This window comes from Nothobranchius furzeri, chromosome 5, assembly GCF_043380555.1.
Source record: "Nothobranchius furzeri strain GRZ-AD chromosome 5, NfurGRZ-RIMD1, whole genome shotgun sequence".
In the NCBI taxonomy this organism is placed as follows: Eukaryota; Metazoa; Chordata; class Actinopteri; order Cyprinodontiformes; family Nothobranchiidae; genus Nothobranchius; species Nothobranchius furzeri.
The window spans coordinates 42,282,539-42,308,029 of NC_091745.1; the positions used below are offsets into that span (position 1 = coordinate 42,282,539).

General features: G+C 41.7%; 1 protein-coding gene across 2 annotated transcripts in view; it reads left to right on the forward strand.

Moving 5' to 3' along the window:
* The window catches only part of LOC139069821 (transmembrane protein 65-like), a 68,485-nt gene extending 53,005 nt beyond the window's left edge, over positions 1 to 15,480 (forward strand). For both annotated transcript variants that reach the window (XM_070550800.1, XM_070550801.1), the window contains exons 6-8: positions 2,259 to 2,301; positions 14,430 to 14,535; positions 15,163 to 15,480. In XM_070550800.1, coding sequence (XP_070406901.1) covers positions 2,259 to 2,301; positions 14,430 to 14,535; positions 15,163 to 15,300 — 287 coding nt within the window. In that variant the 3' untranslated portion in view covers positions 15,301 to 15,480. The remainder of the gene's footprint in view (positions 1 to 2,258; positions 2,302 to 14,429; positions 14,536 to 15,162) is intronic.
* The last annotated feature ends 10,011 nt before the right edge of the window (positions 15,481 to 25,491 follow it).

Here is a 25,491-nt window from a genome sequence, read left to right on the forward strand (position 1 = left end):
ACAGATCATTTGCTGCTGTGGCCCCCAGACTCTGGAACTCTCTCCCCCTGAGCCCGAGATCAGTGGACTCAGTAGTCTCCTTTAAAAAGCAGCTGAAGACTCACTTGTTCAAGCTGGCTTTTGTGTGACCTTCTTCACCACTCTCTCTTTATTCTGCTCTCCCCACCTATTCCACCTTCCTCAGGATCCACTGATTTCCCTCTTTCTTAGTCACTCTCTCTTTCTTAATATTTTTTTAATCACAATTGCCTATTTTTGCTCATTTTAAATATATTTTTAAACTTTTTCTAAATGCTTTTTTATATTTTTATATTTTTTGTTTTTGTGAAGCGCCTCGTGATTTTTATCTTGAGAGGTGCTATAGAAATGATATTTTCTTCTTCTTCTTCTTCTTCTTCTTCTACATCCTAAGGTTAAAGTAACAATAAGCAGTTTCCTGCTCCTCTGCCCTACTAGTTGCAAGTGGAATAGCAACTGTGTTAAATAACCTTGCTGTAGCTAACGCTAACAATGAGTTAACACTAACACGAGCCAGCTAATACTAAAATAAACCACAAAGTAATAAGATCCACACTGTTGTACAAAAAAATATTATTACTTACAAGTCCTGCAGCAACAAAGCCAGGTCACCATCAGTCTGTGATTTTATAGCCTGTGTTTGCTCCCTCAAACTAGTGTAGGGTGCACCGTTGTTCACTCCGATTTTGGCTCTTTGCTTCGCCTCCAAAGACATTACTATCTTACTTTAACGTCTCCGCCATGATGCCAACACAAAAAGCAAACTCCTTCCTTTTCTTAATCGTGTGATTTTGATTGATGATCGGCAGACGGATCACAACGCACAGTCTATTCGGTGGTCTGATTATTGTTGGCTGTGGTCAGTAACCCCGGCTTTCCTTGCGTTACCATACTTGTCTCATCTGGACTCAGCCTAATATAATTTTTACTTGTGTGTGTGTGTGTGTGAGTCTGTGTGTGTGTGCGTGTGATTGCATATGTTTGTTAATGTTTTTAACCTGTTATGGGAATCTGGGGTCATTTTGTAAAGCACTTTGAATAACACTTTGTTTGAAAAGCGCTTTAGAAATAAAATTTGATTGATTGATTGACTGTGTGAATACATTTTGGGTGTATTTCATACTGTTGCTAAAGTGGCTCAAAGATCAGATGGAAGTACTAAAGACCGTGTGCTGAAGTCTGATGGAAGAGCTTCTCTGTAGCAGTGACTGATCTGTTATTTTCGTCTAAGACTTTCTGTTCGGCTGCTGTGACTGCTTCAGTAACCCCGGCTTTCCACGGGAGCCGTCAGCAGCACGTTACTGCAGCAGCACGTCATAGCTGCTGATAGGAACCGCTGTGGTCAACAGAACCTTTTCCACTGGAGCCGTCAGCAGAGCGAGTCGGCCGCGTCTCAGGAGAAGCATGTCGCGGCCTTTACGCGCCGGTTCTATTTTCTACGCACGACGCCTCTGAAACGGGTCAAGTTCGACATTTTTGGGGAAGGAAAGACAGTAAATCGGACGCGGAAATGGAGAGAAGCTCCCGAGATTTTCAGAATAAAGAAAGTACTGCCTTCCGGTTGCTTTACTTTTTAAAAAAGGTTACTAACTGCGGCCCCGTGAGAAGTCATCACCTAGCTAGCGGTCTCCTTTGTGTTTCAGGTCCGTATTGGCGATTATAAAACGGACAGAACATAAAACACAAACCATGTTGTAGTTTTCTCCTGCTTGTTGTTTTGTTTACTGACGAAGTCACTCGTGTGACTTCGTGCTCGGCCGGTGACAGCTGCTCCCCTGCTGCTTCACGTCTCGTGGGAAGGGCCAAGCAGCAGTTTACGTGAGCAAGACGTGCTGCTGCAGTAACGTGCTGCTGCAGTAACGTGCTGCTGACGGCTCCCGTGGAAACCCGGGGTTAGACTGTTTTCAGGTTCATGGACGCTAATAATTATTACTTAGCTTAGGTTATTCATGTAAAATGTACTACATCTGCCTGATTAATGAATTCATTTTCACATTCTGGGTGATTTTTAGATATTTAAACCGTCTTTAAGGTTTCCAGTTTAAATTTTACTCATTAGCAAGTGGCTGCTTGAGTGGCATGCTCCAAGACAAGGTAGTAAAAAATAAAGGAAGTGCAGGTGAGAATAAATGAAAGGCTAGTTTATTTGCATTTCCTAATAAAAATATTTGACTGTCCATAGAAGAGTCAGACGTTCTGGCAAGTTTGTGAATCCTCCTCTCTTCTCACATTTTCTGCAGCTGCTGCACTTGGCAACCTGGTATCAGATCTGGCAGGACTGGGGTAAGAATCACATGCATGCATGCACGCACACACACACACACACACACACACACACACACACACACACACACACACACACACACAAGCATGCATGCACACACATACACACAATGCAGAAACAAGAATAAATAAAGTCTACATGAGTTTGACATCTTTTACACCTGTATGTTGCCATGCAAGGTGCATAGGGAGCGTTGGTGCTCTATAGGAGCATTTTTGGCCAAAGGTCTCAAATGCTAATACCAGAATGATTCTGCTTGTATATTTTCACAAACACTGGAAGAATTCATTCATTCACTGCTGGAAGAAACATTAACTTGGTGTCATGATGCATTAGAATAGCAAGTAAAGCAATGGTTTATGGTAGTTTTGAAGCACTACTTTCCCAAATTTCCTGTCATGTAGAAGAAGAAGAAATGTTTTTTATATAACCCCTCGAGATAAAAATTACAAGGCTCTTCACGTTAAAAATCTCTAAAAATATAATAATAATAAAATGTGGAAGAAAAAAAATATTTTTTTTTAATTGAAAATTGGAATAAAATGAAAAAAGGTAAAGATGAGAGCCTGAAAAATACATAACCGACAGAAATACCTGCATGGAAAGAAGAAGAAAATGCTTTTTAAGCTGCTTCAGCGAATTTACTGAACAAGCTGGGTTTCAAACGCAAACACGGTCACTGAACACTCACCCCTCTCCTCGGGTATCTTCCCTGAGACGCTTCTGCCGGAACCGGAAACCCGCTAGAGAGAACAAGATAGCTCTAAGCACCAGTCGCCATTTTCTAGGTCCAAACGTCTTTTGTTGTCCATGACTCCAGATGGTGTTTTTCCTTTTGGGACTCTGGTAGTTTGTCCTAAAGTTGGAATGGTGGCAGCCGGCTGTTTCTCCTTCTCTGTCATAATTGAGTGGAGAAACTCTCACAACAGTGGTGCTCTGTGGCTAAGTGTGTAATGAATGGATGACCCGCAGAAGTATGGCAGTTCGGCCAGACTGAACACTCAATGGTCCGATCATTGCTTTTGTGTTGTTGGCGTAGGGTTTTAGACAAATGCGAGTGAACCTCATTTTTTTATTTTCACAATATATTTATAGCTATATGTTTGTTAGAATGTTGTTAGGAGGCATGAAAAAATGTTTTAAGCTCATTTGTTTTCCAAATTTGCCATTGTAGATTTATTATAATTCTTATTATAATTCACTTTACACCGGGAGGAGACCTAAAGGAGGACACGCTGGAGGGACAATGTTTCTCGGCTGGCCAGGGAACGCCTTGAGATTCCCCCGGAGGAGCTGGCCACAGCAGCAAATGATCTGTCAGCTTTGGTCTTTAGCCTGGTGCTGCACAACCAGTAGGCTTTCGTCACTGGACCTCAGGGACCTGCTGGGGATGTAGGGACTGAGAAGATCACCAATGTGTGATGGTGCTTGTCCATGTAAGGCCCTATAGACCAGAACCAGGATCTTGAATTGAACCCTGAAGTTAACCAGCAGCCATTGAAGCTGGAATAAGAGCGGGGTGATTTGGGTGAGCTTAGAGGACTTGGTCAGAAGACAAGCATCTGCTGTTAAGCTAATACTAGCTTAACATGAGTAATATGTAGGAATTCAGTTTCACCATTTATACTTCTGACTTTCTCTAAACAGTACCACTGCATTCTTGTTAACATCTCTGCCTAATAAAATATGATGTTGATGCTGCCGTTTGTGTAATGTTACTGTTGAGTTAGGTTGCATTATGCTTAGTTATCCTCAACAGTCTGCAGCAGAGAAACATTCAGAAAACATCTCCTATCAGATTGATTGATAAGTCATTTTGTTGTAACAATCTCAATTTTTCTGTCATTCATATGAAAAATAGGTCCTTGTGGTCAGGTAGTCAAGGCGAGCTGTTATGGAAACACATCAGGTTTTCATTTTGATGGATTCATGTCAATGCGTGTGAAGGATTTTTGTCTCCGCAGAGATCCCCGGTGTCCTTCACTGCTCCGTTTGCTTTTGTTTTTATTCAAAACAACCTAAAATATGTTCTCTAAGACCTGTTGGTGGATTATTTTACAATCAAGGGCTCTGATGGTAGAAACAAAAGTACTCTGATCTTTGCTAAATCAGTTTAGAGTTACTGTTTCAACAAGTCAAACAATTATTTAATTGAATATTGAAATAATAATAGCCTTGAATATAATAATCATTTAATAATATTGATAAATGTGTGATTTTTTGCATCCTTTTTATAGTGTTAGGCAAGCACTTCCATCTGTAATTCAGCCCCTGACTCGTTCTGACCACACAGCCAGCTTTCACTGATGCATCAGCCCCCCCTCAGCTTTATTATATTACTTTGGGCACAATGGATGGATTTCTGGGGCAGCCTTAAAACACTCAGCCAAGTTGGCACAAACAGGGCAAAAACTTGGAGGCCACATTAGCGAGCTCCTGGGAAACAGAGGCCTGAATTCCATTTCCAGAGATGCGTCCCCCACCTCCCGGTGTATCATGGATGATATTCATACATCCCAGCTACTCTAACAGAGACATTTAGATTTCCTGATTATTTAGCTGTTAAATCCTAAAAACGAGACACAATCTGACTTATTAAGATTAAACAAAATCAAGTATTGAGCGGCAGCAGGCCATATGGGAGCAACAGCCCTTAATTATATCTAATAACTCATTCAACATTATGGTACAGCATAGGTTTTGTTGCTTTTATGGCACAAATTTTAAGAAGGAGAGTAATTTTTGAAGGTAGCTACGTAATTCTCTGGTGGTGGTAGAGAACATACTGCTTTTATTGGGTTCTCTTCACTTTCTGCTGCTTTCTGTGTCTCAAAGTGAAACATTTCTCACCTGCTGAGTGAGGATTCTGAGCCGAGGCTTCCGGGGCGTTTCCTCATGTTACGCTCAGTGTGGTTATTACTGTAGCATGTCAGCTGACTCTCTTCCTGCAGGTTGTATATTGGTTTGAATTTCATTCATTTTCCCTTCTTGGATAAATCTGTCTAACCCGATGAAACCCACACACAGTTTTCTCATACATGTTCTACTGTGGCCCGTCTAAACCCGACGACTGCAGCTGCAGCTTATTTGTGTGTGCAGTGGACCGAGAATCCATTAGTGCTGCTGACTGAACCAGACTATATGAGGGTGGGTCAAAATGTACTCTCATCTTTCTTCTTTCACTCATGATTTGCTTCCCTTGCAATATTCTCAATATTTTTGGCAGCTTAGGGGAGCCAGTGTCATCGCCCACGTCAGATCCTCGTCACTTTGGTCATAATGTTGATGGTGTGTACATATTAGTGCCTCTAGGTTTTGAACAGAGAATGTATTTTTATCAAACTGTAAGATAATGGCCATGTCCCACAAAGGCCAGAGACCTACGTGATACTAGTTTTTTATTTATTTCAGTTATTTTGGTCTTTGTGTGTTAACATCCAGCAGTGGTCACTGGAACTCAAAAACAATTACCGTAATTTCTGGACTATAGAGCGCACCTCGATATAAGCCGCACCAACAAAAAAAAAAGGTTTTCTACACACACACCGCACTCAAATACAAGCCGTGGCGCAGCAGCCACATGCAGGTCTCCGGCACACAGCGCATGTATGGCCATAACATTAGATAATTAGACAGAAAGACGCTACACGGAGGTTTTTCGTTGTTGTTTTAATTCAACAAAACGAATTTTAAACACGGGTGAACGTGCCTGCAGGTTTAGAAAAGAAAACAGCACTGAAAGCATTCATATTTCTGGATGGTTATGAAATAAAAACAGAACTGACACGTTATTCCCGGTAATTTGCATGTTTAGAAGAAAAGAACAGCGCTGACACAGCATTAATAAGCCCTGGATGATTAGAAAATAAAAACTGCAGACAAAACAAGCCTGGTTGGCAAATAAAACACACTTGCCTACCAGAAAAAGTCATTCGCTCTCATCTTCCTCTTGCGCACTAAAGCCATTAAAGTCTTCTTCTTCAGTGTCGGAGTTGAACAGCTTCAGAAGAGCTTCGTCACACGCCTTTTCTGTGCCGATGTCAGTGTCCCTGTTCGTGTCGCTGTCATCATCCCCGGGTGAAGCTGGCTTGAATGAGTTCTTCCCGCTGCCGTCGTCGGTGCAGGATCTGCTCGGGGTCCTTCGACTGCCGATGACGTCAAAGTAGTTGATTGGCTGAACATGAAGCTTACGGAAGTGACGTTATCACGTTATGATTTTGATTGGTCAGAACAAATTTGTGGTCATAGTCTTAGCGGTTGTCGTCCTGTAGTCCAAAAATCAACACTTTTTGGAGAAAATATGTTTGAATTTCTAAAGGAAATGTAAAATATAAGCAAATGATAAACAGTGACCCTCAAAAGCTCTTGATGTTGATGAAACGGGGCAAAATAAAATATAAGAACTTTATTGAAAGACACCAAGCAATATTTTGAGTCAAAGAATGTATTTAGATAACAACTAAGGAAATATACAGACGAACTCCACATTAATACACACAGATATGGCTTCACATATAAGAACTGTTCTATTTTTTGTCAGTCCGATGTTGGTTTTATGCAGTTTCACATTCTTTACAAAACAAAGATAATTTGGTGTTTTATTAACAAATTACAATTATAAAGAAAACATTTAGGTGTTAACAAACAAGAATTTATTAACAAAATTGCTGATGTCTTTCCAAAACGTATGTGTGAAAGCTGAGTAGATTTGCAGTAATGTGACGTCATCAGCAGTCGAAGGACCCTGAGCCGATCCTGCACCCGAGCAGATCCTGTACCGCCACCAGCTCCAGCGCCGAACCATGGATTCATTCATTCATGCCAAGCTTACGTGCAGCAGCACTATTTCCCTCCTTTACTGCCAGATCGATGCCTTCAACTTAAATGCGGCAACATATGAACTCATACGTGTAGTTACCATGATGAGGGGGTATGGACTTGAAAAAAATTATTCGTGGTGCCGGCTGCTTGCATGTGCTAAATTAAAATGAGCACTTTCTTCGATTTCCACTTTTGACTTCCACCTGTTTCACTTTCTGCTAAAGCGCCCCCTGCAGGTGAAGGAAAATCTTCAGTAAAGCCCCACCTCATTATAAGCCGCACGGTTCAAAGCGTGGGGAAAAAGTAGCGGCTTATAGTCCGGAAAATACGGTACATTTTGAGTCCCAAATAGGCCTCAGCTGAATTCAGAGCAGCTTCTCAACACATTTGAAGGGTAATTAAATCAAACATGAGACCCTAGAAATCAGAATACAAGAAACATTTAGGTGTTGTTAGATATAAATTATTTTAAAAGACAGCCACACAATTAGGGGTTTAACTGTTTTCTGTGGGTCTGACTTTTGTTTTTTTACAACAATCAACATTATCAGTTTAGCTCGGTCTAGCTTAGCGTAGCTTAAGCCTAGTTTACGCGTCTGCGTCAGCTCCACGAGGGAGAGACGCATGGACAGAGACGTTTTGCTCTAGGGCTTCTCCGTCTCCTGGGTGTGTTGCAAAGCAGTTCCCCTCCAGGACAACAGAAGGTGTAGCGCGATTCTGAGGTATCCTGTCGGAGTTAGTGCATTTACTATTGTGTTTTTTTGTCCCTCATTCTCCTCCACCTCTTCATGCGCTCGCCACCTCTAAACCCACGTTTCCCGTCATTTTCATTCACAAATAAAACGCTCGCTGTGTACCTTTTCACTCCTCAAGTCACGGGTAAATATAACGTTGATATTTTTAGAGTTTTTTCACAAGGTATTCTTCAAGCTGCTCTGTGTCTGCTACTAGATATTTTTGGCTCTCTTTATGTTTTTTGAGGGCGCAATGGCAGCGCTGTTGGCGAAAGCACCAATCTGACCAATCACAAGCTTGCATTCTCCGTCTCGTTGGACGGATGTTTAGATAAGTGGGCTGGACTTCGAACGTCCTTGTGAGCCTGCTGGAGACAGTGTTGCCAACTTAGCTACTTTGTCGCCATTTCTAACGACTTTTCAGACCCCCTTAACGACTCTTTTTTTTTTAGCGCCTAGCGACAAATCTGGCAACATTTCTGACCTCCCTCAGCTACTTTGACTACAACTTTGTAGCCAACTTTACCTGCAGATTTGCGGTGCATCTGAAACGACAGGACCGTCCTTCCTTCCAGAGGTTCAGAAAGAAAATGATCTGCGCATGTGCGTGCAGCATGATCACCCTGCCCCCATTGACCAATCAAACCTTTTGTGGGGTTTTCACAAGTCCATTATTTGAGATAGCCACCAGAGCTACATAAAGGGCGACCGCTCCTTCCGCCATCCTGCCGCATTTCGGCAGCTGAGCTCGGCTGGCACTGGCTGGCAGCGTCGCACTCACACATGGCTTCTCGCACCACTTGTGGTGCATTCAAGGAACATTGGAACTCTATGATGAGTTCAATAATGTAGCACATTTAAAACTTTTATAAAAAACAGAATAATACTGTAAGACAAACACCTCATTGGCAGTTTGCATGTAACGTTTCTGAATACTAAATACGGCCTACTTCGTTTTACACAAAAGTACTAAAAACAACAAAACCAAACAAAAATAAAAAATATATATATTATCTTTTAGGTCAATATATAGCACTGAATCACAACAGAAGAATACATCTCAAGGCACTTAAACTACAAGAGAAAATTCATTTTAATTCAATCATACATACATTCCTATCATTTTAATATTTTTGTGTTTACGAGTTCCATTCTCTTCAGACAAAATAGAAATATTCCTTCCATTTATTTGTGCCATCTTTCCTTGATGTTTTAAAGGCTGCTGTTTTGTATTCTATGGGGTTTTAATTTTAATAAAATATAAAAAATAAATTTAATAATTTTAAAAATAAAATCACGTGGGTTTTATTTGATTTACTCTACAAGACCGGTGATGTCATGACGCAAACGTGGTGACGTCATCACGCAAACCAGATGATGTCATTGCGTCGTATGCAAATTAGCACGTGACGTCATCTGGCGACATCTAGCAACTTTTGGGGGGAACTTCAGCTACTTTCAGTCAAAAACAGTTGGTACCACTGCCTAGAGCCCTGCATTGAAGCCCTAGGCCCTCGGGTCGGGTCGGCCCGACGGTCCGAGGACTTAGGGCTTCGGGCCAACGACTGTGTAATTACCTCGGTCACGGGCCGGGCCGGGCGCCTTTATTTTTAATCGAATTCTTAAAAAAAAAACTGAAACACTTAAACGCAGCAGCACCTGCCTGCTTCTCACACACCGTTAGCTCAGTTAAGGTCTGTGTGGTTTATAAATGCGCCTATATAAACGAATTCTCAAACTGCTGATTGAAACATGTGCCCCTATTCTAATATGCCATTTTATGTCCACTTTGATCCGTCAGAAACCATTCGTTTATTCTCATGAAAACAGCAGCATTCTATTTTGCTATGAATAAATTCGCTCTGCAGTTAAAAAAAATACAGCATTCATTGCTGGGTTGTTTTCTAACTGGAGAGCGCATTTTCAGAGCGGCAGATTAAATTTAAAAACTCTTTGATAATTGGGGGCGTTTATTTAATCTGTCGCTCTGAAAATGCGCTCTGCAGTTAGAAATTAGAATGCTGCTTTTTTTTCTAATTGCACAAGAGCACATTTTCAGAGCAGCAGATTAAATTTACAAACGCATCCAATTAATATAGTGTTCGTAAATTTCATCTGCGCTCGAAAAATACACTCTGTTAGAAAAAAAAATCTGCATTGATGCTGTTTTTCTCTTTTCTTTTTTAATAATTTTTTTTTTTTTTTACTACAGAACGCTTCTCACAGATAATTAGAATGCTGAGCATTCTATCAGGCTAAAACATTGTGAAAGGTTAAAAAAAAAGTCGGGCTCGGGCCGGGCCAGAGAATCCTGAAAACCTTTTCGGACCGGGTCGGGCGGGGGCTCCACCCCCTCGGGCCGGGCCGGACACGGGCTCAGATTTTAGGCCCGTGCAGGGCTCTACCACTGCCTGGAGAGCCCTCGCAAGGACAGATAATGGCACTGCATATCTCTGCACCAACGCAGATGCAGAAGCATAAACTAGGCTTTAGTGTAACTTGGCATGGTTTATTTTAGCTTAGCATAGTTTAGCTTAGCATGATATAGTTTAATTTTGTTTAACTTATTTTATTTAGCTTATGTTTCTTTATTGATTCTTAGTTTAGTTTGTCTTAGCTCCGCATGGGGTTGTGCAGCTTGACCAGTAGCCCGGGTTAATTCAGCTTTATTTATTTTAGATTAGGTTTGTGTGTTTAAGCCATCGACATAAATATAGCTTAGCCTAGCTTAGGCTGGCTCCCAGTACGTTACAGGATCCAGTTTAAGTAGATTTTTTAATTTATGTTTTATTTATAAGTAGCACTCATCACAGAACGAGAATCACAAAGTGCTTCACAGAGAATAACAAAACAAATCATAAAGACATCAAATCAAAATGCTTAAAATCAATAAAACAACAAATCAATTCAAGTCAGAAAAACAAAGCCGTAAATTTATAAAAGTATCCTAAATACCATAAAACAAATGAACGATGATTATAAATTTGAGTTAAAAAAGAAGAAAACATAAAAGATTTAGATAAATGCTGCTTTAAATAAATGGGTCTTGTTTAAAGTAGTGCTTTGATTTTAAATCTCTCCATGGCTAGATCAGCAATACGTAGACGATCTCCTGACCATCTACACTCCTGGCAGGGACATGAGGTCCAGCTCCCAGTCCCTGTTAGCGGTCCAACCGACCCGTAGTGAAATAGCTTTTTCTGTGGCTGGTCCTCGGCTCTGGAACAGCCATCTCATATATCTGAGGACCTCGTTACTTAAAACGTACGTCTTTGACCTGGCTTTTAGTATCCGTTCATCTGCATAGCTATTCTTTTAGCTCTTCTAGTTTTACTGGGGTTTTTGTACTTGTAGTTATTGTTTTTACTCTTAACCTGTTATTTTTGTTTAATTATTTCATGTGTCACTTTCTGGTGCGTTTTCATGTGGCTGCATTGTCACGTACAGCACTTTCGGTTGTGTAACAGGAAATATGCTCTATAAATAAAGGTGAGTTGAATATTAATTCAACTCAGTTTATTTCCATAGCGCCAGATCACAACAAGAGTCGTTTCAAGGCACCTTACTAAGTAAACACTCTGGTTGCACCTACTTATCAGTTCATTAAGCCAGTTAGTTAAAAGATTTTGGTAACTCTGTAGAGCACATATGTCAGACTCAAGGCCCGCGGGCCAGATGCGGCCCGCGGAGCATTTTTATGTGGCCCGCGAGATAAATATCAAAAATATATTAAAACTGGCCCGCTGGCCAATTTTACCGCAAATACTTCAACTCCCATGATGCTTTGCGGCGTCAGCGTGGAGCCGACGCGCCACCTCCTTTGTGTTTTTTCCAGCGCCTGCTGCCGGTGTCTGCAGCCCCGCTGTCTCGGACAAACTAAACACTCCTCTCACTCAGCGCCGAGTTCACTCAGCTATTTTCTGACGTTGAAGCCCAGAAACGGAGATTCTAGCCGCTCAGTAATGTGTTCACGACTGAAAGAGGAAGTTTTCCAACTAACGTCCGGACAGAGCTGATATAACTCCAGCGAGCAGCGACACGCTCAAACCAGCAAGACTCTGTGGTTATGTTTCCTCCCCGACACACAACAACGCGGTCAAGCTGCTCAGACATGTTCATCAGCACAAACCTATGTGAGCACCTGTTGTCATCTAATGTTGTCATTATTATGATGAAGATGAACAAAACAACAGGAGTCTCCTCCTCAGCTCAGATCAACCCCATGATGCAGGTATCTGGCTGGAACAGGTGAGCATCACAGTAAACCAGTGGAGCACACTGAGCTTTAAATATGTTGGTTTTATGCTCTTTTTCTGCTCCAAAACATGAAAGTTAACAGGTGAGATGTTGCATTTTCATTTAAGATAACATTATATTTTTATTTTGTTGTTGGCCCATGAGAAAAGATTTAAAGATTTAAAAGATTTTAAAAATGCTGATTATACCACAAGTATCGAATACCACTGATGCCTTTTATTTAAAACTGACTTGCTCGTGTGTAATTTAGTTATTCCACATTCAGTGTTAATGCAGAAATAAGTTTGTTTCCACATTTAAAGGTTCAAAATTGCATATATGTTGATAAAGAAAATGTGCAAATTTGCTGTCACTTTTTCAATAAATATTAAGTTTGGCCCTCGACTCTATCCCAGAGTCTCATTTCGGCCCCGTGTGAGTTTGAGTTTGACACCCCTGATGTACAATAAGGATCTCGTCATAAACATTATTTTATTATTAAGCATTAATCAACGAGGGGTCCCTTTATTAATGCTGCCATTACTGTTAACTATTAAGTGTCCTTTAGATTGAGGGGGTGCTCGCTGCAGAACCACAAAGGCGGAGCTGCACCCGAGTCAACCCCGCCCATTCACGCAAACTCAGCCTAGCCCACTGACTTCTTCTGTATTTGTTTTTCAACTTTATCGCAAACTAACCTGACCCACATGAATTACGGCTGTTACTAGTTTACAGTCGTTAATGCTATGTTCTATGCTGCAATTAAACAAGATAAATATAACTTGGTACATGACAACGCCTGAATATATCCCAAAACGAAAATGTTTCTGTCAGTAAATATCTGCCCACAGCCGCTCCAACAAAAGCTGCTTACAACAGCATTTAAGGTTATTGTGTGGGTTCTGGTAGTCCAGTGGCAAGATCGTCTGACTAAAATTTTGCTTTCCCCTCAGCTGATGCTGGTTCGACTCTCAGTGGGCTCGGCAACAATCTATTTAGCCAGCTGAAACATTTAATTTGTTTATATTTTAGTTGTAATGTTTGTTTTCTGCAAACTATTTATGTTTCTAGAAGTTCTTAGAATTTGGTCGTTCCTAAACAGCATTTTAGTTGAAACTCTGCTCACAAATGGACTCGCACTGGCTAAATAAACGAATAAATAAAAAAAAACACATTAGCCATATTTTAAACGGTATGCCAATAAATTGTTGTAAACATGGTACTGGCAAGTGTAGCTATAAAAGAAGAAAAAGGATTATAAACTACCTTTGTTCTGCCGCTACTGGGAGGCAAACCTGCACTAAACTGCATGTCAATCTGACTCCATAACCACTTCACCATTACATCTGATAAAAAGCGAGTGGCGTTACATGTAATTGTGCCGTCCAGTGTGTCTTTGTGGATGGGATGTATGGTTTTTTCGGTGGTGTCTCAGTAGAAGTCATTTCAGAAATAATCTTCTTAGTAATGCATCACCTAATATGGCAGTTGTTAATAGTTTAATAATGATTATTAAGTAATGTCAATAAAGTGTTAGCAATTTTCCTGTGTAAGAAAACCCAGCAGATCACATCGAGTCACTGACTTGTGTCAGAGTCTTTACAGCGATCGTTATACTAAGCAAGCATGCCGCGCCAGTGGGGAGGAAAACTCCCTTTTAACAGGAGGAAGTATCCAATAGAACCTGGACCACGATGAGCAGCCAGCTGCTGCGGTAAAGAGTTAACATCAGGAGAGAGACGAGGGAGGGAATTGCGGCTATTAGAATTTTGTTTTATATCAAACTTATTTTCAATCCTTTTTAGGACCGAGTCTCCTCCCACATCTGTTTGCTGCTTGTTCTCCACTTTTGTGATGAATTTTGTTTATTTTTACCAGATGCAATCAACACCTTTATAAAGATGGGTTTTGTTTTTGTTATCATTTTGTTTGGTTGCTTTTATCATTTTATCATTATTATTGTTATCCGTTTTAGTCGATTTTTAGTTTCTTTTTAAACATTTTAACTCTGCTTTAATGAGTTTTTGAGGTAAAACTGGAGACCGCCAACACGATCGCGCTTCTACCATCTAAAGTTTGGGAGCATTAATCTGCAATGACAGATGGCAGCAGCAGGGAAAAGAGTGGAGCTTTAATCAGCTGATTCTGTTGTGATCATTGTGCTCCCTCGTACTGGCTGTGAAACTGTTGAGTTTAACGGTTCGTGACATGTAGCTCAAACGTCAACAGGAGACAACAGGAGAGCTCAAAAGCAAAATGATTGTTTGTGTTAGTTTACGCTTGGTCGTAAAGCGTATCCAAATGATGTCTTTCTTCACCCTGCTTTGTTTCTTTAGGCTGGCGGGTTACGTGGAGGCCTTGGCGTTTCGGTTGGGGATGCAGATTCCTGATCTGAGTCCGAAACAGGCGGATATGTGGCAGACCAGAGTCAGCTGTCACACGGTTTGTACCGCTCTCCACGTTTCACTCACACTCACCTCTGACAGTATGTGAACGAAGCAGCTGTTGCAAACGTTAGGTAACCGTGTAATCCTGTTGTAAACACCAAACTGAGCACGTCTTTGTTCACTCACAGCTGAAATGCATTTTTTATCTAACGTGTCTTTTTCCACCACTCTACCACACTGAGAGGAAAAAAATCTGACCTGAGTGATTTTTAATTTGCTCCAGCTGATGAAGTGTGAAATGCAATTAGTTTGGGTGATTATGGTGAGAACTGAAAGGCACCTGGCTGAGCCCACTGATTAGCTTGTTAGGAGAAACAGGTTATGGGAAACAGCAGTGTGAAAAATACTCAAATGATGAGTTCAAATGTTTATTAGACCCAATATTTCAAGCTTTGATAAGCTCATTCCCTCTTTAACAGGACTAGTACGTTCCTACAAAAGCCCTGCTGTAGAAAATCACATACCAGTCTTCTGCCCCCTGGTGAAATATCTAAGTACTGCATGTGGCAGGTGCCAATTTTATTTATTTATTGTTCGTCGCAATCAATTATCCCCATCATCCAATGAGAAAGATACAGTGGTCTGTCTTATTTCATGTGTCTTCGTTCTGTACCGTCTGCAGGGTAAAGCCATCGGCGTGGGCATCGGCTGCCTCCTTGGGATGTTTCCCCTTCTCTTCTTCTCAGACGACAAGGAGAAGAAAGAAGGCCAGCCGGAGACCAAGGAGGAGAAACAGCCACCGCCTGCTCCGAAGAACTGAAACTAACTTAGTGAAGACTGTTGGGAATCCTGACTTCACCGACAGGAGTGTTTGGAAAACAGGCAAATCTACGGCTTCCTAATACAGATGTAACTATGGAAGTATTCCGAGGAGCCTTGTAGATTTAGGACTCTGGACTCAAGCACTGATCAAACCTTGAAGTAATGAGACTGAACTGATGCTAAGGGTTATATTGTCACCTAACTGGCCGACACACACACGCACACACACACATACACACACACACACACACACACACACACACACACACACACGAGAACGTAGGATGTCTGAGGATTTCCTAAAGGGTCCCAAATGCAAACCTCTGAAACTTTTTAAGGCAAAACTAAAAATAAAATAATATCTATATGAACACAGATGATGTGAACAAACAATGAATTTATTTTAAGTGTTTAATGTATAATTTAATCTTCTGTTTTTGCTCATTTAGTTGAAGACATGCCGTCATTTCCCTGGTTTGGACTTTATTTTTATCCCAGATGAATCTCATGTTTGTACGAATACAGGAACTTTTAGGGAGAAACCTTTGATCTCTGGTTTAATATCAAACACTTGGTTTATCTCATCCTTTAGCTACATGGGGAAACAAACTACAATCATGGCAGAGAAACATCTGATCTTTTGTCTAAAAACTACAGAGCTTCACGAAAATCCAAACTGTGTTTAAAACCTTCTGTTTTTCATTTTTGGAGATGACTGTTGCTGCTTCTACTGAGACAATGTTCTTTCTGATATTTGTGAAATCTTGTTTGATCTACTGCCCCCTGCTGGTTGGCACTTGTCTTGTTTGATTCAAATCTTATTTTATTTACAGTAAATCATCTGTAGTTACTACATTTCTCCTGGATATAATCATACTTTTCTATTTTTTGTTGATTTGCAGACTGACATGAGTGTGTTTTCAGATTTTAATATGTTTCATAAACTAATTTAATGTGTTTTGTGGCAGCACTGGAGTTAAACCGGTTTTATTTGTGACTTCTGATATTTAGTGGCATGTATTATTTTACCTCAAAAGACATTGTGAAGATGGGATGTTTGTTTCAGTGTTTATTTCTCCGATCTGGAAGGACTGTACAACACATTTATGTTAACGTTATGCGTGTGTGTGTGTGTGTGTGTGAGAGAGAGAGAGAGAGAGAGAGAGAGAGAGAGAGAGAGAGAGATGCAACTATGTTTTCTTGGAAACAAATCCTAATTAGAAAAATGTACAAATGAATTAAAATATCCATCTAGTCCGGATTCTTTGTTTTTTATTTACAACTTGCATGCACTATAATAAATAATAGCATTAACATTAATAAGGTGTGTTTGGATTTGAACTATTAAAGAACAAAGCTTTTAAGCAGGATTAGCAGACGTTAAATGTATTTTTCACCCTCACACTTTGGGTTTTATGACTCTAATAAATCACAAGAGTGTTACTCGTGTTTGATGGGATTTGTTTTTGCCTCTTTGTGCTGAGGAGTTGCAGAAATGTAACAGAGCCTTCAGTTACTTCTTGGGAAACTATATGTGCATACAGCTGAATAAGAGTTCACCCCTTTTCTTTACTGGAAATCTCTGAAGAAAGATGAAAAATGATATGTGGTGCCCTAAAACTGAACTAAACATTTAGACTTTTGGGAAATTTGATGGAGCTGATCTAAAATTCTAGACCAGCCAATAGTAGCAAAGATTTTGCTCTGCAGGTTGGTCTAGCCTTGCTCCTTTGAAGCTTCAGCAGGTTGACCGTTAGCCTGAGCAGTTTTGTGTCTAGGCAATCACAGTGGTCTGTTTGTTGGGCGGGCTTCGCATCAGAAAAAAAATGACATCTGTTCAGGAACAGCGCTCGTTTGAAACGGCTTTGGCGCCAACTTTGGAAGATTTTTAGACTCAAGCTTTTTCTTTGAGACATGAGCAGATAGAGGAACTTTAGACTTTTACTTTGAAAAAAGATGTACCGTATTTGCTTCTTCAACAGTGTATGCTGGACTGGCCAGCTGACAGAAATCCGTAGCACTGAGTATGTCACTTTCATTGCTCTGACTGTCAGATTACATACAGTCTGAAAAACAACCGTTGTTCCCCCCACGACTGAGTTAAATACTGGTCCTTCTCAAAAAATTAGCATATTGTGATAAAGTTTATTATTGTCTGTAATGTACTGATAAACATTAGACTTTCATATATATTAGATTCATTACACACAACTGGAGTAGTTCAAGCCTTTTATTGTTTCTAATATTGATGATTTTGGCATACAGCCAATGAAAACTCAAAATTCCTATCTAACAAAATTTGCATATTTCATCCGACCAATAAAAGAAAAGTGTTTTTAATACAAAAAAGCCAACAATTATGTTCAGTTATGCACTCAGTACTTGGTCGGGAATTCTTTTGCAGAAATGACTGCTTCAATGCGGCGTGGCATGGAGGCAATCAGCCTGTGGCACTGCTGAGGTGTTATGGAGGCCCAGGATGCTTCGATAGCGGCCTTAAGCTCATCCAGAGTGTTGGGTCTTGCATCTCTCAACTTTCTCTTCACAATATCCCACAGATTCTCTACGGGGTTCAGGTCAGGAGAGTTGGCAGGCCGATTGAGCACAGTAATACCATGGTCAGTGAACCATTTAGCAGTGGTGTTGGCACTGTGAGCAGGTGCCAGGTCGTGCTGAAAAATGAAATCTTCATCTCCATAAAGCTTTTCAGCAGATGGAAGCATCTCCTGATAGCTAGCTGCATTGACCCTGCCCTTGATAAAACACAGTGGACCAACACCAGCAGCTGACATGGCACCCCAGACCATCACTGACTGTGGGTACTTGACACTGGACTTCAGGCATTTTGGCATTTCCCTCTGCCCAGTCTTCCTCCAGACTCTGGCACCTTGATTTCCGAATGACGTGCAAAATTTGCTTTCATCCTAAAAAAGTACTTTGGACCACTGAGCAACAGTCCAGTGCTGCTTCTCTGTAGCCCAGGTCAGGCGCTTCTGCTGCTGTTTCTGGTTCAAAAGTGGCTTGACCTGCGGAATGCGGCACCTGTAGCCCATTTCCTGCACACGCCTGTACACGGTGGCTCTGGATGTTTCTACTCCAGACTCAGTCCACTGCTTCCGCAGGTCCCCCAAGGTCTGGAATCGGTCCTTCTCCACAATCTTCCTCAGGGTCGGGTCACCTCTTCTCGTTGTGCAGCGTTTTCTGCCACACTTTTTCCTTCCCACAGACTTCCCACTGAGGTACCTTGATACAGCACTCTGGGAACAGCCTATTCGTTCAGAAAGTTCTTTCTGTGTCTTACCCTCTTGCTTGAGGGTGTCAATGATGGCCTTCGGGACAGCAGTCAGGTCGTCAGTCTTAACCATGATTGCGGTTTTGAGTAATGAACCAGGCTGGGAGTTTTTAAAAGCCTCAGGAATCTTTTGCAGGTGTTTAGAGTTAATTAGTTGATTCAGATGATTAGGTTAATAGCTCGTTTAGAGAACCTTTTCATGATATGCAAATTTTTTGAGATAGGAATTTTGGGTTTTCATGAGCTGTATGCCAAAATCATCAATATTAGAAACAAAAGGCTTGAACTACTTCAGTTGTGTGTAATTAATCTAATATATATGAAAGTCTAATGTTTATCAGTTCAATACAGAAAATAATGAACTTTATCACAATATGCAAATTTTTTTAGAAGGACCTGTACAACAGCAGCAGTTCCAGTCAATTGTTGAGTTTCATTCACGTGACCCTGCAGTTGCACGACACTCAAATGGGGGACAGGAAGTGTTTTGCTCCACTGTATAACAGCGCGATGGATGAAAGCGATTTTACTATGGCTTTAAATGAGCTGGCACAGACGCGATATCATGAATAAATACATCTTCCTCACATTAAACTACAAAGCAAATGAAACACCGCCAAGGCACTTTACAACACATTCACCCATGCACACACACATTAACACGCTGCGCCACCGTCGGTCAGCTGTAGACTCCTTCAATAATTAAACTCAACTGTTTTACCCATCATTCGATGGTGACGTCCACCATTCTGAACAATTGGAGGAAAAGCTGAATGGGTGCAGGAGGATGGTGGCATTTACAGAACATTTCCATAGAAATTGTTTCATCAATTTTAAGAGACATTCTGGAAACGACTGAGGAACATGAGAGGTCAAATGTAGTAGCTTCCAAATCTAATGCTCATAGTTCCCTATCTCACTGATTCCCAAAATCTACACACACCTAAAGGATTATTAGGAACACCTGTTCAACTCCTCCTTAATGCAATTATCTAATCAACCAATCACATGGCAGTTGCTTCAGTGCATTTAGGGGTGTGGTCCTGGTCAAGACAATCTCCTGAACTCCAAACTGAAGGTCAGAATGAGAAAGAAAGGTGATTTAAGCAAGTTTGAGCGTGGCATGGTTGTTGGTGCCAGATGGGCCGGTCTGAGTATTTCACAATCTGCTCAGTTACTGGGATTTTCACCCACAACTATTTCTAGGGTTTACAAAAAATTGTGTGAAAATGCAAAAACATCCAGTATGCGGCAATCCTGTGGGCAAAAATGCCTTGTTGATGCCAGATGTCAGAGGAGGGCCGGATTATCATTGCAGGGGCCCCTGGGCACTATGTGCTTAGTACTTGATTCCTGTCTCCTTACTCCTCTTTTTGTCTCCTCTTGTTGGTCTCCTCTCTTGCCTTCAGAAAAACTGCTTTCTGGCCTTTCTATTAGTAAATTCATTTACAACGTCATCAAAGTCCAGATTCCTGACAAACTGAGATTCAATAGCCATCAGTGACAGTGCACTGAGGCGCTGTTGAGTTTGTGTTGTTCTCAGTTCATCTTTTATTCTTGCCATTTGTGAAAATGATCGTTTCCCTTCACAGTTTGTAACTGGTAGACTTAGAAAAATTCACAGGGCCACAAACACATTAGGGAAGATGGACTGTAGACTATTTTTAGCCCGAAAACGATCCTGGTACTGCTTACATTAAATTATCTATGTGGACTCTGCTGGGATTATTTAGAGCTGAGAGGCGCAGAGCTCTGATGGTTGACGCGCTCCAGACAGCTTCGTCCTGAGCATGGCCGCAGTAACATTATCAAAGTCTCGCCAACTCAAAAACAAATTTAGCACGCAATCGTTCATGTCAGCTCATATTTATGCTTTCTGTCTTTTATTTGTGTTTCGCTGCTGCCGACTGAGCGCGTCACCATCCTCCGGTGACTTCACTGCACCGGTGTGGCCGGCGGCAGCGCCCACTCCGCTATTTTTGTGGTCGGTAGATCTTTTAGAACTGCAGTTCAAAGGTAACTCATGAGGTGAATATACAGGTGCTGGCCAGTAAATTAGAATATCATCAAAAGGTTGAAAATATTTCAGTAATTCCATTCAAAACGTGAAACTTGTACATTATATTCATGCAATGACACAGACCAATGTATTTCCAATGTTCATTACATTTAAATTTGATATTCATAAGTGACAACTAATGAAAACTCCAAATTTGGTATCTCAAAAAATTAGAATATTCTGAAAAGGCTGAATATAGAAGACACCTGCTGCCACTCTAATCAGCTGATTTACTCAAAACACCTGCAAAGGCCTTTAAAAGGTCCCTCAGTCTTGTTTTGAAGGCACCACAATCATGGGGAAGACTTCTGACTTAACAGCTGTCCAAAAGACAATCATTGACACCTTGCACAAGGAGGGCAAGACACAAAAGGTGATTGCTAAAGAAGCTGGCTGTTCGCAGAGCTCTGTGTCCAAGCACATTAACAGACAGGCGAAGGGACGGAAAAAATGTGGTAGAAAAAAGTGTACAAGCTCTAGGGATAACCGCACCCTGCAGAGAATTGTGACGACAAACCCATTCAAAAATGTGGGGGAGATCCACAAAGAGTGGACTGCAGCTGGAGTCAGCGCTTCAAGAACCACCACGAGGAGACTCATGAAAGACATGGGATTCAGGTGTCGCATTCCGTGTGTCAAGCCACTCTTGAACAAGAAACAGCGCAAGAAGCGTCTCGCCTGGGCCAAGGACAAAAAGGACTGGACTGATGCTGAGTGGTCCAAAGTTATGTTTTCTGATGAAAGCAAGTTCTGCATTTCCTTTGGAAATCAAGGACCCAGAGTCTGGAGGAAGAGCGGAGAAGCACAGAATCCACGTTGCATGAGGTCCAGTGTAAAGTTTCCACCGTCAGTGATGGTGTGGGGTGCCATGTCATCTGCCGGTGTTGGCCCACTCTGTTTCCTGAGGTCCAGGGTCAATGCAGCCGTCTACCAGGAAGTTTTAGAGCACTTCATGCTTCCTGCTGCTGACCAACTTTATGGGGATGCAGACTTCACCTTTCAACAGGACTTGGCACCTGCACACAGTGCCAAAACCACCAGCACCTGGTTCAAGGACCATGGTATCCCTGTCCTTGATTGGCCAGCAAACTCGCCTGACCTTAACCCCATAGAAAATCTATGGGGTATTGTGAAGCGGAGGATGCAATACGCTAGACCCAACAATGCAGAGGAGCTGAAGACGACTATCAGAGCAACCTGGGCTCTCATAACACCTGAGCAGTGCCACAGACTGATCGAGTCCATGCCACGCCGCATTACTGCAGTTATTGAGGCAAAAGGAGCCCCGACTAAGTATTGAGTGCTATACATGCACATTCTTTTCATGTTCATTCTTTTCAGTTGGCCAACATTAGAGAAACAAACATTTTTTCATTGGCCTTTAGAATATTCTAATTTTCTGAGATACCAGATTTGATGTTTTCATTGGTTGTCACCTATAAATATCAAAATTAAACGTAATAAACATCGGAAATACATTGGTCTGTGTGCATTGCATGAATATAATGTACAAGTTTCACGTTTTGAATGGAATTACTGAAATATTTTCAACCTTTTGATGATATTCTAATTTACTGGCCAGCACCTGTATATGAACCCAGGTAGCAGTTTTTCTTCAGGACTGAGAGGAGATGCAGGAAGATAATAAACAGAGACAGGACAGAAAAATAGTCGAATAAAAAACAAGTTAGTTTTTGTACCTGGTGGTTGCAACAAACAGACACCACTGAAGGTAATCAGAAGTGAGGAACAGAAAATTAAATTATTCTTTCAATGTTTAGATCAGCAGGAACCCTGAGAGGCTGCAGGCGCATCAGTGAGTTTGCGGCCGCTGCGCAGGGGGAGGGGGGAGAGGGCTGAAGCAGGCAGTAAAGATGCAAAAACTACCGTTGTTAAAAGAAATGTGTGTTAACTTAGAAAATGCAGGCGCAAGTTGAATTACTTGTTAACTTTTTTCTCCAACGTTAAGACTGCTGCACAAAAAAAAAAAAAAAAAAGACTGCTGCTGGCATGGGCCCCCTTGTGGCTGTGGGTCCCTGGGCCTGTGCCCAGTTTGCCCATATTATAATCCAGCCCATTATGGGCCGACTGATTCAAGCTGATAGAAGAGCAGCTTTGATTGAAATAACCACTCGTTACAACCGAGGAATGCAGCAAAGCCTTTGTGAAGCCACAACACGCACAACCTTGAGGCGGATAGGCTACAGCAGCAGACGACCCCACCGGGTACCACTCATCTCCACTACAAATAGGAACAAGAGGCTACAATTTACACCAGCTCACCAAAATTGGACAGTTGAAGACTGGAAAAATGTCACCTGGTCTAATGAGTCTCGATTTCTGTCAAGACATTCAAATGGTAGAGTCAGAATTTGGCGTAAACAGAATGAGAACATGGATCCATCATGCCTTGTTACCACTGTGCAGGCTGGTGGCGGAGGTGTCATGGTGTGGGGGATGTTTTCTAGGCACACTTTAGGCCCCTTAGTGCCAACTGGGCATGGTTTACATGCCACAGGCTACCTGAGCATTGTTTCTGACCATGTCCTTCCCTTCATGACCACCGTGTACCCATCCTCTGATGGCTACTTCCAGCAGGATAATGCACCATGTCATAAAGCTCCAATCATTTCAAACTGGTTTCCTGAACATGACAATGAGTTCACTGTACTACAACGGCCCCCACAGGCACCATATCTCAACCCGATAGAGCATCTTTGGGATGTGGTGGAACGGGAGCTTCGTGCCCTGGACGTGCATCCCACACATCTCCATCAGCTGCAAGACGCTATCGTGTCAGTATGGGACAACATTCGTAAAGAATGCTTTCAGCACCTCGTTGAATCAACGCCACGTAGAACTAAGGCAGTTCTGAAGGTGAAAGGGGGTCAAACACTGTATTAGTATGGTGTTCCTAATAATCCTTTAGTGTAGTTCGGTTCAGGCAGAATAAAAACAGAAGTGTCGGGAGCCGGAAAGATGAGTGACTCAAGCGGGTCGAAAATCCTCAGAGGTTAAACAGCTTGGGAGAGGCTTTGCATAGAGAGCGCTCGAGAGAGAGAGCCAGTGACATCTACTTGATTTAGTCAAATAAAGTTTGAGTTTGTGTTTCAGTGAATCTTTATTTCATTTTAAGAATTATTTGATACAAATCATTCGGTTCTCCATGCAAACAAATACTAAAGCAGCAGTGGTACAAGAACATGCCACATTCTTACCGTGGGTACAGTAAATCTTCATTATCAGTGTTAAACCACTCAAATAGCTGCTTTTATTCACACACACACACACACACACACACACACACACACACACACACACACACACACACACACACACACACACACACACACACACACACACACACACACACACACACACACACACACACACACACACACACACACACACACACACACACACACACACCTTTAAAAACACAAACATCCAGGTGCCACCGACATGTTACAGACTTCAACACTGATGAGTAAAAAAAACAGACACTCTAATGCTTCATTAGCTGTGTGAGAGGTATTATTGTGTTTTTAAATGTCAATGATTCAACAGAAGAACTGTAGTGTTTCCAAAGTAGAAAACAGAAGGGTTTCACGCCAATAAATCCTTAAAATAACTTAATTTACATCTTATATATTATCTCTGTTAAAACTGATTTTCCCCATCATGGAGATCAGATTTGAGTCTTTAGACTTAAAGGTGATTCGCAGTTTCGCACAAGTTAAAAACATTTAATAACGGGTTGAAAAAACAATCAAGATGGTCTCTCAGAGATATGTCTCGACATAAAGCACAAATCTATTTTAAGTTTGTTGAGAATCTGTTTTTCCTCCCCAAAAAACTTCTATTTTAGAATGAAGATTTCATATCATAGAAAATGGAAATCTAACAGACAAAAAAAGTAATTCCTCAAAAAAAAAATGTTCTAAATAAAACAGATTTTAACAGATTTCACCGGCCTCTGATGAAGTAACCGACCACACCTGTGGTTAAACGCCATCAGCCTACAGGTTAAAATCCAACCACACGCCAGCAACACACATGACAAAATGTAAAAGCATCCATCTTGGTTTACTTTTCTTATCTGTGATTTAAAAAAACACAAAAATCTAGTTTTATCAGCTTTAACTGTGCAAAAGCAGAAGCTAGTTTGGGCGTCTTGTTGGAGGTTGAGAGGTCACAGGCTCCTGAGAGGCTGAACTGTGATTGGTTCCCTTCACAGCTCTGGTTGGACGTATCAAACAACCACCACCAGGTGTCTCTGTTCAGTCAACCCCCACCCACTCCAGAACCAGAACAGAACAGCTCGCAGTGACACCAGAACTCATGCAGAGATCTGAGGCATTTGTCTCAGATGTCCTTCATCTGGTTTCCATCCCGTGTTTCTGTGATGGTGACTGGTCCCCAGCACCACACACACGAGCATACGGGGAACAGTGACTCTTAACTTCGTCTAAGTTAGCCGTGATCCAGCTGCAGCTCCCGATTCCCGATCCAAACTCCTCAATCGGGGAAGCAACACGTTATTCTGACATAGGGATAATACTGAGAGTCCGCGCGGTTTCTGATGGAGAGGTGTAGGAGTCTCACGCACACACGCACACATGCACACACGCACGCGTCTCTGGGTAAAGTAGAGAGCAGCCTTCGTGAGGAGTCCCTTTATGAAGGAGCATCCTGGTATTTGTGTCCTCTCCCACTGGATTGGATCCCAGCGGTCACTGGGACTGCATGTCAAGATGGAGGCAGAGGGGTCCTGAGGGAGGGACAGTGGTGCTGCCTGAACTTTACCTTGAGCTAATTAGCTCCTCTTCAGGCTGCAA